The sequence below is a fragment of the Cygnus olor genome, chromosome 1 (genome assembly GCF_009769625.2).
Source record: "Cygnus olor isolate bCygOlo1 chromosome 1, bCygOlo1.pri.v2, whole genome shotgun sequence".
Lineage (NCBI taxonomy): Eukaryota > Metazoa > Chordata > Aves > Anseriformes > Anatidae > Cygnus > Cygnus olor.
Genome location: NC_049169.1, coordinates 121,390,339 through 121,405,127, shown reverse-complemented (window position 1 = coordinate 121,405,127; position 14,789 = coordinate 121,390,339). Strand labels below are relative to the sequence as shown.

At 35.8% G+C, this 14,789-nt stretch overlaps 1 protein-coding gene and 1 long non-coding RNA gene across 17 annotated transcripts in view; both read right to left on the bottom strand.

Moving 5' to 3' along the window:
* The window catches only part of DMD (dystrophin), a 1,063,969-nt gene that overhangs the window by 707,831 nt on the left and 341,349 nt on the right, over positions 1-14,789 (bottom strand). For all 16 annotated transcript variants that reach the window (XM_040530986.1, XM_040530983.1, XM_040530994.1 and 13 more), the window contains 4 exons: positions 12,370-12,611; positions 10,630-10,810; positions 3,825-3,970; positions 2,631-2,843 (listed from right to left, as the gene is read on the bottom strand). In XM_040530986.1, coding sequence (XP_040386920.1) covers positions 2,631-2,843; positions 3,825-3,970; positions 10,630-10,810; positions 12,370-12,611 — 782 coding nt within the window. The remainder of the gene's footprint in view (positions 1-2,630; positions 2,844-3,824; positions 3,971-10,629; positions 10,811-12,369; positions 12,612-14,789) is intronic.
* LOC121057268 lies at positions 6,304-7,382 on the bottom strand. The gene is made up of 2 exons (XR_005813735.1): positions 7,125-7,382; positions 6,304-7,094 (listed from the first exon to the last, which is right to left on the bottom strand). It is a non-coding gene; the product is annotated as an uncharacterized LOC121057268 (long non-coding RNA).

The following is a 14,789-nucleotide window of genomic DNA, read 5'->3' as shown; positions in this document are numbered from 1 at the left end:
AGCAAGCTCTACAACTGACTCACTGCAGGGCAGAACTGAACCTGTCAGCCAAGCTGATGGCGCTTCATTACAAACCTGATTAAAAAAGGGGAAAAATGTCAGACAGACAGAAGAGTAGAGAAAAATGTAAGAAACAGCAGTGCGAACACTAACACCCAGCTGAGTGAAGAAGGAGCGGGAGGAGGTGCTCCAGGTGCTGGAGTTTCCCTTGCAGCCTGTGGAAGAGACCATGGTGGAGCAGGTGTTTCCCCACAGCCCATGGAGGACCATGACAGAGCAGGTGGATATTGCCTGAAGGAAGCTGCAGCCCAAGGAGAGCCTGCATGGGAGCAGACTTCTCTTGAACTGTAATGGGCTAACAGTAAGCCCCCATTCCCCATGCCCCTGCACTGCTTGGTGGGGAGAGGTGTAGTCAAGAGCAATGGAGTGAAGCTTGGCCTAGGAAAAAGCCAGGGTGCAGAGGGGAAGGTGTCACTACCCAAATCTATTTTAACTGACATGTTTGTTTTGTCCCTGAGAGTAATTGGTGAGTGATCTCCCTGTCTTTATCTTGACTCAAGAACTTTCTATCCTTTTTTGTCCACCTGTCCTGTTGAGGAGGGTGAGTGAGAGAGCAGCTGAGTGGGCATCTGGCTGCTAACTGACCACACTATTAAACCCCGTGCCATGGCCAGCCTTGAACTTTAGAGATGTAGCTATGGAAACAAGTTATAATTTGGAGTTACTGTAGCACAGTAGCTAAATTATAAATCGTAAGATGTTTCCCTCCTTTTTTCTTTTTCCTTTTGTTCATTTTGCTTATCTAAACACTGATGAAAAGTAACAAACAATGAGCATTTATTTCTACTCTAATTTTATTTTTATTTTTTTCTGCACAAAAGAAGTGTAAGAATACCTTTACAACTCTATTGAATTAAGCTGAAAATAACAATTTCAGCTCATATGTTCCTGTATTATTATTCACAACACAGAACTACTCATGCATCATGCTTTATTATCAGCAAACCAAGGACAAGGACTGAAATATTTGATATTGTAAATAGAAGAAATATAGAAAAGAGAACACTGAGGAGAGACACACTGAGGATACGGTTTTGGGTATGTCTGCAGGACTTCAGCCTTCAGAATTTTCTTTGCCATATCCTCTATGAGTATGTCAGTGTTCATATGGGGGAGGGGGAAAGGAAGAGGAGAGAAAAACATACCCCAAACCATAAAAATACTTTTTCCATTTTTGTGACCAGTTAATCTGAATTTCTTTGAAACATGTCCCTTGAAATTATATGTAAATAGAACAAGAATATGTTAAAAATTGATCTATTTTAAAGCTTTTAAATATATATATACACAGCATATATATATACGGCTATATATATACACACACATATATACAGCGTATATATATATACAGCTTGCATATATATATATAACATATGTATATATATCATATATATATATATATACATATATATACACACATATATATATATATATAAGGTTCCAATGCTGTCATTCCGAATACCTAAAAATCAAATAATTCTCTAAGTCATGTACACTTCCAATTTTCGGCAACTGCTGCCAAGATACTACCATACAACAAATGATGTTAACCATGTAAGTGAATCTATTAAAGTCAATATGGTTAGAGCTACTTTAGCTGCTGTACTGGGTCTGGCTGGGATGTTAACTTTCCCTGCAGCAGCCCATACAGTACTGTGCTCTGCACTTGTAGCTAGAACAGCAGTGGTATCGCACCAGTGTTGTGTCTACTGCTGAGCAGTGCTGGCACAGCATCAGGACTCTCTCTAACCCTCCTAGGGGGTGGGCTAAAAGGTGAGAAAGAAACATCACCAGGACAGCTGACCTAAACACCAACCAAAGGGATATTCCATACCATATGATGTCACACTCGGCAATAAAAGGTGGAAAAAGGAAGAAGAGGGGAGGGGTGGGATCTCGTTGCGAAAACGTCTGTCCTCCCGAACACCGGCTACGTGCGTTGAAGCCCTGCTTCAAGGACGTGGTCAAGCATCGCTCATTTGTGGGAAGTAGAGAGTAATTTCTTTCCTCTGCACTTCCACATAGCCTTTACTTGTTTTTTGTTTTGTTTTGTTTTTCCCTTTCCCCCCTCCCACTTTTTTCCCTCTAGTTAAATTGTTTAATTAATAACAATCTTTCTTTAATAATTTTTTTTCCTTTAATTAAATTATCCTTATCTCAACCCGTGAGTTGTTCTTTCCTTTACTTCTTCCCCTCCTCTTCTAAGGAGGGGGAGTGAGAGAGCGGTTGTGATGTTCAGCTGCCTAGCACGGTAAAACCACCACAGCTGCATAAAAAAGTACTTCAACTACATTGAAAAAGTAAGTAGAGGAATATTAATAGCAATTTCATTGAAATCAAAGTTAAGTTTTACCATTAGAATATACGGGCAGAAACAGCCACAAAATCAGAACTTAAAGTCAAATCTTGGACCCACCAAAATCAAGTGACCATTTTAATACATGTTAGCTTCATGTGCTCCTTTGATACTTCATTTTATTGTTATTTTCTTGACGTGTATAAATGCATGCTATGCATTTCCTATGGCCAAAAGCCACAACAATAGCTGAAGCTGAAAAAGGTTGGTTAACCTGGAATCGCTGGAGTTTAGTCATAAGCTCCTCAAGTTTCTGGCAATGTTCCCCCAGCTGTGACGACAATTTCTTCCAGCGGCCAACGATCACCTCAATCTCCGATTGATATTTCTGGCTGATTTCTGCAGGGGCTTTCCTGGACAAGTCTTCCACAGTTGTATTGAGATAGTTCAGGCCCTTTTGCTGCTCTTGCAGGGAACTTTGTAGAGCCTATGATATAAACAGCAAATAGTATTCCCATTCATGTATTGGGCAATTCTGAACAAATTTTTCACAGCCATAAGTGAGACTGCTGAAGAAAGGACTGAAAACTCTAAATGCTAAAACATCTTTGCTAAACCTTCCAATGACATACTACTAGGCTATTTGGAATTGCTTTTCTCACACAAACTACATTGCAGAATCTTTAGTTTAACTGATAATATAACCAGACTTGTTTATACTTGTTAACAGAGCTAATCCACATACACTTCACTAACTTGAGATAGGAATTTACTATAGTCCTAATGACTACACTTTAAAAGAATCAAATTATACATGGAGAAAAAGAGTAAACTTAGAACTGCTTTTATGATTTAAAGTCTTTGATAGCTTCTTAAAACTTTTCCAATTCTTACCCAAATTTGCTGCATCTAACTTTTTCTTTCTATATTCTTTCTATTTCTACATGTGCATTGCTAGTTCCACCAAACAGCATGCTTATTAGCCACTAGATTGTAAGACAATATCAGACATTGAAATGAAGGCAAGGTTTGTACCCACTGGCAAAACTTGTCCCATATTTGTGTCTGCTTGTAAACCTGACAGGAAATCTGACGATGAACATGCTGCATTTTGCAAAGTACATATGTTTTCATGTGAACACCAGAAAATGAAATAAGCTAAATCTATTCTTAACGACTAGAGCTATCATCAAAGGAATATTCTATATATCAGGAGGACAAACAAAGGCTTTTCCTTAACATACTCAATATTTTATATAATTGGTTTCAATGATGAATAACATTTTCACTCCTTTAACTTTTAGGGAATGACAGAAGCAAGTATCCACTGTCTTCTGCAGCCCTTGGGTATAAATCACTCAAGATCCATAGGCTTCAACAGCTGACAAGCTTCAACTCATGACAATTTATGATTCTGTTACTCTTAACTTTTCTCTTGAGATATTCTTTCCACAGTCTGAACACTCACCTTGAGTTCTCTGAGTCTCTGCTCCATGATTTCATATTCGGCAACTGCAACCTGAGGTATGGAGAGTTTAGTTTCTGACTGCTGGATCCATGAAAGTATAGTAGTCACTGTTTCTTTATAGTGTGCTGGAGGCAAACTGTCAAAAACTACATTCAGTGGGGAAGAAAAAGGAAAGAAATAAAATCATTTTGCACTCCATTAATTGTTTTGTTGACAGAAGACGTTTTGTAGAGGACCTAGCCTTACTGAAGTTAATGGCTGTTTTGCAACAGATTGCAACAGACCCAGTACATCAGCTCCAGATTTTTCCAAGAACTATGGAAGATAACTTCTGAAGAATTAAATATACTCTTACAAACATTTATGGTATCTAGGTCATTTTTTTAGTTGTGTAACATTTGAGTCTCTCTTGAGTTCTAGGTTACATGAAAACTTAAATGGACAAGAAAATTTAAATGTGTGTATTTAGAGATCAACATATAAACCATTGTACTTAAGCCACAATCTAATTTCAGAAACACAGTAGGAAAACAGCATTCCCTTTTATGGCCCGTGTTCATGTGTTAAATGTTTCTTTTCAAGTAAAATGTTCTGTTTAGGACATCTGTTAAAAGCTTAGAAGATGAATCTCTCTTCTACATTAAAGCTGAATTTTATCGCACTGTGCTTCTTACAACAACATTACAGCTGCCATTAAATAGACAACATCTGGAACACACACCAACTCATTAGTAGAGATACTCCCTGTGCAATACTCCCTCAACAATAGTTTCCTCTACAGTCATTGAGAAAAATACAGACAAATAACATGGCTAATTCACTGAAAAAATTCCAACTTGTATGACATAAAAATAAAGTATATAAAAGCTCAAAAAGGTAACACCTATTTTTATCTCCTGTATGTCTCCAGTGTTTGAGAAGGAACTGTACTGGAAAATGATATAACTGTCCAAAAAGCGATTTTGACAAAGAAGAGAATCAAAGTGCAAGCTTGCTTACATTTTCATAAAACAGTGCTTGGCAGAATGCACTGCTTATTTTAACTTAATTTTGTAGTTCTCAACAGAAAGTTACTTGAAAAACTTGTATTGTCAGCAAGACATCATAACATACTCAAATCAGGTCCACTTAAGGTCTCTCTCTTGTGGGCATACTGTATGGTGCACTTTCTTCTTTTCAAAATCCTGCCTAATCTGATTTATAACACACATCTGCAGACTTACAAAAGCCAAGACTTGCTACCACAGAAGACAACATTTTTTTTTCCCTCTGGTGTATTGTATGCACACAGAAAGCAACTGAAATACATGCTTGCAAACACAGAAAACAGGCATTTTTCATCTCAACACCATCGTTAACAGCTGGTCTACTGAAATAGCATTTTAAAACTTTTAAGTCCCTTAGTTATATTTGTATTGTCTGTGACTCATTTAATCTGAACCATTTCTATTTTAGAACACATTTAAACTCATCACTCCAAATGTAGACATTATTTTAACAGCTCAGATATGATAAAGTATACAACTCTTAATCTGCATTGTTATTTAAAAAAATATGAAATGTAATTCAGTATTTTGATATAATGTTTGACTTCTATAAATACCAGTTTTCTCCTTTAAATGAAAAACATTTTTTCTGACTAATGTCTTCAGGCAGCTATATACAAGAACTGCTATTTTCAACAGTAGTGAGGAACATCACAGAACAGGTCAAAAAACATAATATTTGCTGTTAAAGCAAACTCCACCAAACTGCACAAAACTCTTATCCTGAAAGTTTGCCAGTAATAACAACTTTCGAATTATTAAAACACTGATAACTTTTTTTTTTTCCATTTTTAACTAATGATGTTCTCTACTATTTGCAGGAAGGACTAAGAATTCAAGCAGGATTTTAGATGTCGATTTTATCAAGCTAGTGGCTTTCCAGTTTGGCTACTAAATATTCTATTTAAAAAGCATTTTAAAGTTCAGTGAAACAACAGTTTTCCTATTTCACTTTTCCAGATTACTAGTAATGAAATATTACTTTTCAATACCTTTTTCTGAGCTAGATTTTTCTTTTAATGATGTATCAGCATTTTCCTCCACAAGAAAGCATATTAACATATTTTAGGATAACAATTGCCTATACTGTTCTTGCAACTTGTGGATGTCAATGATGAGAATTCAGTCAAATTCCTGCAGTGGAATCCTTGTTACCTAATTTTATCTGTCTAAAATGTAACACATCTATGGTCTCACTATAGGCAGTATGAATCTCTAAATTCCCCATGCTCATAGCATACACACACATCCAGACCTGTTTATTATTATCCTAAACTTTGTTTTGCCACAATAATGTTTGTGGATTGAAGTCCAAATGATGAGCACAAAGTATTAATATGGATTCTGCTATATATTTATATGAGGAATTGAATTGGTAGTCAAAAAGATACAGCAAGTCCTCAACCCAAACTATACCTAAATTAGGCTTTCCCTTTTTCTGTGTGTGTGAATGGATTTTCTGGTTATTTTTTTTTTTCCTGAAACAGAAATGAAATTAGAATACAATTATTTCAACAACTACCAAATCCCACTGGATATGTTACAATGTCCATCTCCTGTCCATCAGGAGAAATCCCACTGTTCATTGCATCACTGTGAAAGAAGAAAGGCAATGAATACAACCTATGAGATCATTTCAATAGAGACTTATTGCCTGGAACAAATGGTTTAGATAAAATTGCATACATTTCCCATAAAAATCTCCTCAGTATCAACTGCAGTGTTTATATTACGTTTTTTTTTTTCAAAATTTTGTTTTGCTTATTTTGTAATACATCTCTGAAGCAATTTATCAGTCCTTACATTAGTGATTTCATAAAAGTTGTGATTCCCTTCTGTCACATCTTTCACCATGAACTTTCAAAGTGGAATCTTAAAGAATCTCATATAATACATAGCCAAGGTTCTGCAAGTGCTCTAACACTTCCACTTCTCTAATTTATTCACCTCTTAAAAGAAATACAAAGGAAGCCCTCTCCAGTTCTACAAGATACAATGTAACAATATATATATATATATTTAAAGATGCAAAATTTGTATGTGGCTTTATTTCCCATACTTAAAAAATTTCATTTTTACTCTAGAGGAAAATGAAAAAGTGAACTACAGAGTAGAGGACATTATCTCATGCAGGCTCATTTCACAGATTGTTTTCTCCTTTTGTTCTGTATTCGAATAAAAACAGTTACCTGAGGAAATAGATGCAACAGAAAAATTAAATTACCTGAATGCTACTTATTAAAATATTTGTTACGTACATCTGAACTGTGTTTTCAGCTCAAAAGGCACATTCAAAGAAAGCTAAGCAAACTTAATATCTCAAAACCAAACAGAAAAATAATATTACTAATATTAAAACATAGTTCAGGTCTTAAAAATAACTTGCAGTTACAAAATGTACAAGACACTTGCTTATTTTTTTTATTCCTCAAGTACAAAATGATTGGTGAAATATTATTTTATGTATCATAACAATTTCAATGTCACTTGTAGCCCAGCTGTAAGATACTTTGCAAACAAACTAGGAAATAGATTTAAAATTTACTTCAAAATATATATATATATATATTTTAATAAATGGAAATGCTAATCAAATCATGTCGAAAAACATTTGAGAAAATCAGATATATTCTTTAATATTTTATTTATCTACTGTGCAGCATAAAGAAGCTGCTAAACACTCATGAACCTTAAAACTAAACCAAACCTTAAAAAAAAAAAAAAAGAGAGAAAGAGATAATTTTCTAGAACTAGAGAAATTTATTTTTTGCCAGAAATAATTCCCTGTAAACAAACCAGAACAGATTATCTAAATACTCTTATTTGACAGAAAGATAATGGAGTAATGTAACATAAAACATAACAAAACAAAACACAGAAAACACTAATGATGAATCAAAAATTTAGAATCAAAAATTTATGCAAACAAGAAGCTGAAATACCCAAAATGCAATTCCAGCAAATTCCAACATTTTCTATTAAGCTAAGACTACAGTAAAGACATGGGATACAGTCTTTTCTCTGTTCAATAGTCAAGAATAGTCATGGAAATTAATAGAAAACACTCAGGACTTTTTGAAATATTCTAAAATTCAGCTTCTAGTTTTTTGTTTGTTTGTTTGTTTGCTTGTTTGTTTTGTTTTTTACATTTTTTGATTCCTAAGACCTTCCTGAAACAGGATTATAAATAATGCAGTATCCCCTCCTGTTCATTCATATCTACAGCAGAGTTATTTAAGGAAATTAGCACTTTGAAAAAACTGTGTATAAAATTTCTGAAGACAAATAAAGAACGAGCAACATCATTATCTGATGTTATCATATGGAGAGCTGGGTGATCACCAACCACGTGAATTTTAACAAGAGCAAGTGCCGGGTCCTGCACCTTGGACGCGGCAACCCTGGCTATATATGCAGACTGGGCAACGAGACACTGGAAAGCAGGCCCGCAGAGAGGGATCTGGGGGGTGTGGTTGACAGCAAGCTGAATATGAGCCAGCAGTGTGCCCTGGCAGCCAGGAGAGCCAACCGTATCCTGGGGTGCATCAAGGACGGCATCGCTAGTCGGTCGAGGGAAGTGATTGTCCCGCTCTACTCTGCACTGGTGCGGCCTAACCTCGAGTACTGTGTGCAGTTCTGGGCACTACAGTACAAAAAGGATGTAAAACTGTTGGAGTGTCCAGAGGAGGGCTACGAAGATGGTGAAGGGCCTAGAGGGGAAGATGTATGAGGAGCGGCTGAGGTTACTTGGCCTGTTCAGCCTGGAAAAGAGGAGGCTGAGGGGAGACCTCATCACGGTCCACAGCTTCCTCACGAGGGGGAGTGGAGGGGAAGGCGCCGATCTATTCTCTTTAGTGACTAGTGATAGGACCCGCAGGAATGGTGTCAAGCTGAGGCAGGGGAGGTTTAGGCTAGACATTAGGAAGAGGTTCTTCACTGAGAGGGTTGTCGCACACTGGAACAGGCTCCCCAGGGAAGTAGTCGCTGCACCAAGCCTGTTGGAGTTTAAGAAGCATTTGGACTGTGCACTTAGTCACATGGTCTAAAATTTTGGGTAGACCTTTGTGGTGCCAGGAGTTTGACTCAATGATCCTTACGGGTCCCTTACAACTCGGGATATTCTATGATTCTATGATCTTACCTGAAGTATCAGTACAGGCATATACCGTATTAAATAAAACAGTCTCATCTTGACAGCTAAACTGTTTTAGATGGAGGTCTTGTGATGCAGAGCAGCCACATAAAATAAGAACAAGAGACCACGGTTCTGTAAAATATTCATCCAGGGACTTTTGTGCTCTATCAGTTTAGGACATTCATCCCGGCCTGTTCAGTGCTGCCACTGTAGGACAGCTACTTCTGCAGCTGGACAACAAATGGGAGCATATTGCAGCACAGGAGTGGGAACAAACAGCTACTGCCAGGAAAAACTTAAGCAAAACCCCTGCTTTGTGACAGTGTAAGTCAGGCAATGCACACTACTTCTCTTACAGGAATAACCATCTGGTTAGTTCGTGAGGTCTTGCTGTAGTAAAATCAGCTGAAGCAGAAACAGCAATTACACAAAATTATGTATTGAATAAATCATTAGGAAGCTAACATTTACCATATTTTCCTGTTGGCAGAATGGTAAATAATTTCAACATTTAAAACCGTGTGGCATTAGCAATTGTTAAATATTATCCATTTCATGGCCATCTTCAGTGTTATGAATAAATTTACAGTCCTTAATACTAAATTTCTACAAATTGTTCTTTCATCACATGGTGTCGCATACTTGTATTTAATTTTCTCAGTTCCCTTATGCATAATCAGCTCTTCAGTTTGTGTGTGTGCATGTGTGAAATAACTACAGGAGGACAACAATAAGGTGTTGTTGAAAAAAAAAAAAATCTTTAAAAAAGGAATCATTCCAAACATCTCCAAAGAACTCAGGAGGAATACTATAAAGATCCACTAGAAGGAGCTAGCACTATGTCTGATTTCAAAACAGTACAATCATTAGTTTGAGGGAAAAATAATTTCTTTGCTATTGAGAAAATTTAAGCTTATATTTTTATCTGATACCTTACTTTTAATTTTAGAATTAATACAGAAAGTAGTCACTGGCATGCTAAGTATCAGGAATACACAGGAAAAAAGGTATTTATTATTATCAATAATAAAGTTACCTTCGTTTTTTGTATAGCATCTTCTCCCTTTTAAAAATCCATTTTATTACAAATACTGCAAATAATGTTATAACTAGCAAACATATTCTATGTTGAAGAAAAGGAACAGTTCACCTCATGGTGAAAAACTAGATACCCTAAAATAGCTACTCTTTTTAATGAGTTTTATGGAGTTAAATTTCTATTCCAGACAAATTTAGAGCAGATTCACTGTGAAATTAAACTCTCCTCTCTATTGACACAGATAGAGGCAGCTCGGTCTCATAATCCAACTAAATAAAGCTTTATGTTGCCAAAATATACCACTAAATCTGTCCAAATACATGCTATAAAGAGTAAATCTGATCGGAGAACTACACTAAGTAAAACCTTTATTTTGGAAGTGTACCTTCCCTTGTTTTCCTATTAATATAGTATAAATGATGTACTGATAATTTCTAAAAGGCTAATTCAATTACAAAAAGATCACCTAAATCATACTACTGGTTTAGTGCAACAAAAGCAAATACAAAAGAAGGAAAGCAAAATGTACATGCCTATTCTTTGCATGTTAGTCAGGCAAATTGACCTTTTGTTGTGAATACTTACTGGTCTGTAACTGCTTTTCTCTGGCACGCATGTCAGCAAGTATTTGCTTGAAATGGCTGGTAAAAGCAGCAAGGTCAGCATCCAAAAACACTGGGCCTTGTTCTCTCTCTTTCAGTGCCTGACTTTGAGCCTTTAGGTGTTCAATTTGAGGCTGAAGGGTTGACATTCGGATGATTTCGTCCTGCATGGTTGGATTAAAAAAAAAAAAAAAATCAAGAAAAAGCTGTTTTCCAAATGAAATCACTAGTGCCATGAAATCACCATTTCACTAAACATTACAAAATTGTTTTGCTTCCAACTACATCAGTAATAGTAAGAACAAATCTCAGCAATATTTTTGATCTTTTCTCGCCAATCAGTATTTCTGTTCCCATTGTTTGAAGTTACTTTCACATGGCATTAACACTTTAGAAGTGTAATGGTCAAAGAAAATGAGATAGATTGTACATCCAAACTCCATGCCTGAGGAGCATTCCTTTCATGTGGAGATAGGAAGATAAAAACTCCACATTTGCCACAGTCCTGGACACATCTCCATTAGATCACATAGAATTCCAGCAGCCCCACAGTAATACATTACAGGTTCAGGTTCTGCTATTATGCCTTCTGGAGACCTTAAACAGATTGTAACACTAGCAACTGCTAAGTAAAAAGAAAAAAGGAAAGTTAGCATCTTTGGGTAAGCCAAATGTACTGTTTGTAGCAGAGCTTCTCTAACAGAAGCTTTTTGCAAGAAAACCAGAGAACCCCTGTAAGCACAATGCCAGCTTGGAAACGTGTGAAAATAGAAATAATAGCATGAAGAGATCTCTAAATGTGTTTTTCAAACATTTGTTTAGTTTCAGAGCTTCAGAAACCAGAGATTTGATAGAGAAAAAACTTGTACAAGCATGTCATGAAATTTATAATGCATAACTACATTTCAGTTTACAAAACGGATTCATGTCAAATAGTATTAGCTAGGAAGTGAGTGCATATATAAGCAGCTCTCCACATTTAAACTCTTCCTCAGAGGTTGAGAGAACTTCTAAAATTGGTATTGTACTTATGCCCCCTTCAAAAGTCTCCATATGCTAGTTCAAAACAAAAATACACAGCAAAGAGTGACTGTCATGACACAACCCCAGCCTACACAGTTGTCTACAGCAAGAAAGATGAGCAAATTTCTACAATGGTGCAGCACACAACCAAAAACATTTATGCAGAATTATGATTGAATGGGTGTGACCGTTTGTGCACAAATTCCTGGAATTCTGTCATATGATGACAGAAGAATATTCCTCCTTTCAACTACCCAATCAACCCTGCGCCAAAATGCAGAGCACGTAACAAGTAAAGTGGTGTGCAGTAGCAGGATTTGGGACTTGACAATGAAGAAAATTTTCAGGCCCAGATCCTTACAGCCAGAGATAACGAGCAACAGTTTCTTAATGAAGAACCAAAGAAATAAATCCTTGCAGGAAAAAAGAAATAAAGAGTTTAGGGGCCTCGTTCTCTAACTTTAGGTATGTAAATATTTTAAAATAACTAAATATTTAGGACAGAACTTTAAATACCCACATACTAGGTTCTAGCCTTGTCATTTACCATTCCTTCCTTTCCTTAAATAAGTATTTTCAATGATTTTCTTGGAAACATAAGGAGTCCAATTTCCACTTTTATATTCATAGTGTGGGTGACAATGTGGCCACCTGTTGGTACAAACAGGAAGTACAATATAATAAAAGAAGAATTTCTAACCTTGCATTTTTCCAACTGAGCTTTTACTGTAGCAGGGTCTGTTGCTGGTGTTGGTTGTGCTTTCAGCCAGTTTTCTGCAGTAATTGCTGTCTGCTCCAGTCGCTGCAGCTGGCCATAGAAGTCAATGATGTTATTCTGGTACTCCAGCCATGCCAGCCTTTCACTCAGCAACTGACAGAACTCAATCCAGCGACTTTTCAGCTGCTCTGAGGCTTGTCGAATGCTGTCAGCGTTCAGACCCTCTAGAAAGAATACAAGAGAAGAAGCTCAACACTTAAAGAAGTCACAAAGAAGTAAATTAATTTCAAAATACTCTAACAATTCAGTTTCTCTATCTGAGAGATAATAAATCCAAATAATGATTTATCATCCTGAAAATACAGATGTTACATATCAGCAGAGGAAAAAGTTTAAAAACTGCTTTCAGTTGCTGTCAGGGTTTTTTGTTTTGTTTTGTTTTGCTATGGGAATGAATTGTAAAGTGCATTAAGGTACAAGAATGTGAATAAAACAGTGGAGATACAATACATAAAGCTAATTAACAGTGCTGTAGGAAATAACAAAATGCCTTATAGATGGATTTTGAAAGCTCTGTCTGGATGGCAACTAGATTTTAACATGTAAGATTGCTGTGTGTGGTTTTTGTTTGTTTCACTTTTGTTTTTTAATTTCAAATGAATGGGAATTAGGTTCCACAGTTATTTTGATGTTTTTAGTAATCCAACCCTCAAGTTTTGCATTATGTGCTAGTTTAGAAATATCATAAGCGTTAAAGAATAATCATACTGATCAGATCAAAGCACAATGTAGGCAAGTACCCTGTCTCCTACAGTGGCCATCAGTAGACATCAGGCAAAGAAAGACTCAGTCAAGAAAGTGTATGTGACATTTCTTTATATTTATTTCCAGCCAGGGTTTAGTTCATCTAATATAGTTTGCCTGTTTCTGTCTATTGTTCAGTAAGCGGTCTTAAATTACAGTTCACAAAAGAAAACTGACTTAGGTTATTGGAGAAAAGGCAAATATTTAGAACTATTTAATGGAAAAATATGTATTATATAATTTATGAAGAGCATCAGGCATATCAAGAATGAACAAAGGAATCCTTCAAGAACATTTATAATTATTTTGAAAGCTGAACTTAGATTGAGTTCAAAATAATATTAACTTACTAATGTTACTATTACATTAAATTAATAATTTATAAACTCATTTATTTTTCAAGGGAATTTTAATTGTGATTCATAACCATTTTTTGCTGGGATGACATACAATAATAAACATAGCAATAGAGCTGATACCGATTTCAAAATTAATAAACTTCTCGATCACATACGTATTTAAGGACATTTTTAATAACATCATCAGTAAGTCATACACCAGTTAACCAGTAAAATAAAAGCTATGCTTTTATCAAAATAAATAGATTTCAGGTGTTTTTGTATTTTCGTAAAACTGTGTTTAAATGCAAATAAAACAAAAGCTTTCCCTGTGATTTTTGGTATACTGTTGACATAGTTTAACTTGGCTATAGATGGTATTCCTAATCTGCAGGAAAAATTCTTTATCAGGGATACAAAATTGTGAAGTTTATGTGCAATTGTTGAATGTAGGACTTAGGAAAATGAGCCTCAATTGTGGCTAAAGGCCTTATTTAAAATAGTACTGAAAATTAATTGTAATAATTTTTCTAAGGAATGACCACAATTTAATCTATATGGTAAATCACACTAATCAGGGATCATGTCTGCTCTAGAGTCCATAGTTCTGTGGTAAACACTATTCTGAATTCAGTTTGGGATGATTTCATTTGGTGTCACTTAGACGATTCTGCAGTACACGGCAGCAGATCCCTGGACATATTCTGTTTCTAGGATATTGCTCTAGCCAAGCAAATTTTACATTATTACAAAAAGTACAAGCAAAAATGCAGAAAAATCAGAAGCCCGGAACTACTGGGACATAATGGCAACCATGGTGGTTGCATCAGCTATACATACATGCTGTACTCTGGAAAATGGCTGGTACAGTTTAATGACTGAGCAAGGGTATAAAATGAAAGTTAAAGTTTAAAGAGGTAAACAATATTTTGACACATTTTAATAGAAGCCACCAGTGGTCTGGTATTTTTGTGTGTTTTCCATTTGGAGATGTTGTTCCAGAACTACTTCACTTTAAGAAAGTGTAATGTCTAATATGCAGCAAGGTGTGAAGAGGCACCATAAACCTGAATGACAAAGCATGTCTGTGCAACAACAAAGTTGACCAGGCAGATAGATAATGAATCTTACCAACAGCAAAACAAAACACACATGTAGAAGACAAGCCTTTAACTACGTTATATTTCAACAATTGCTTCTGTCCTGTTGTGACTTTGGTTATAAAAATGCTGCATATTCTTTAGAGAGAGCAGACATCCC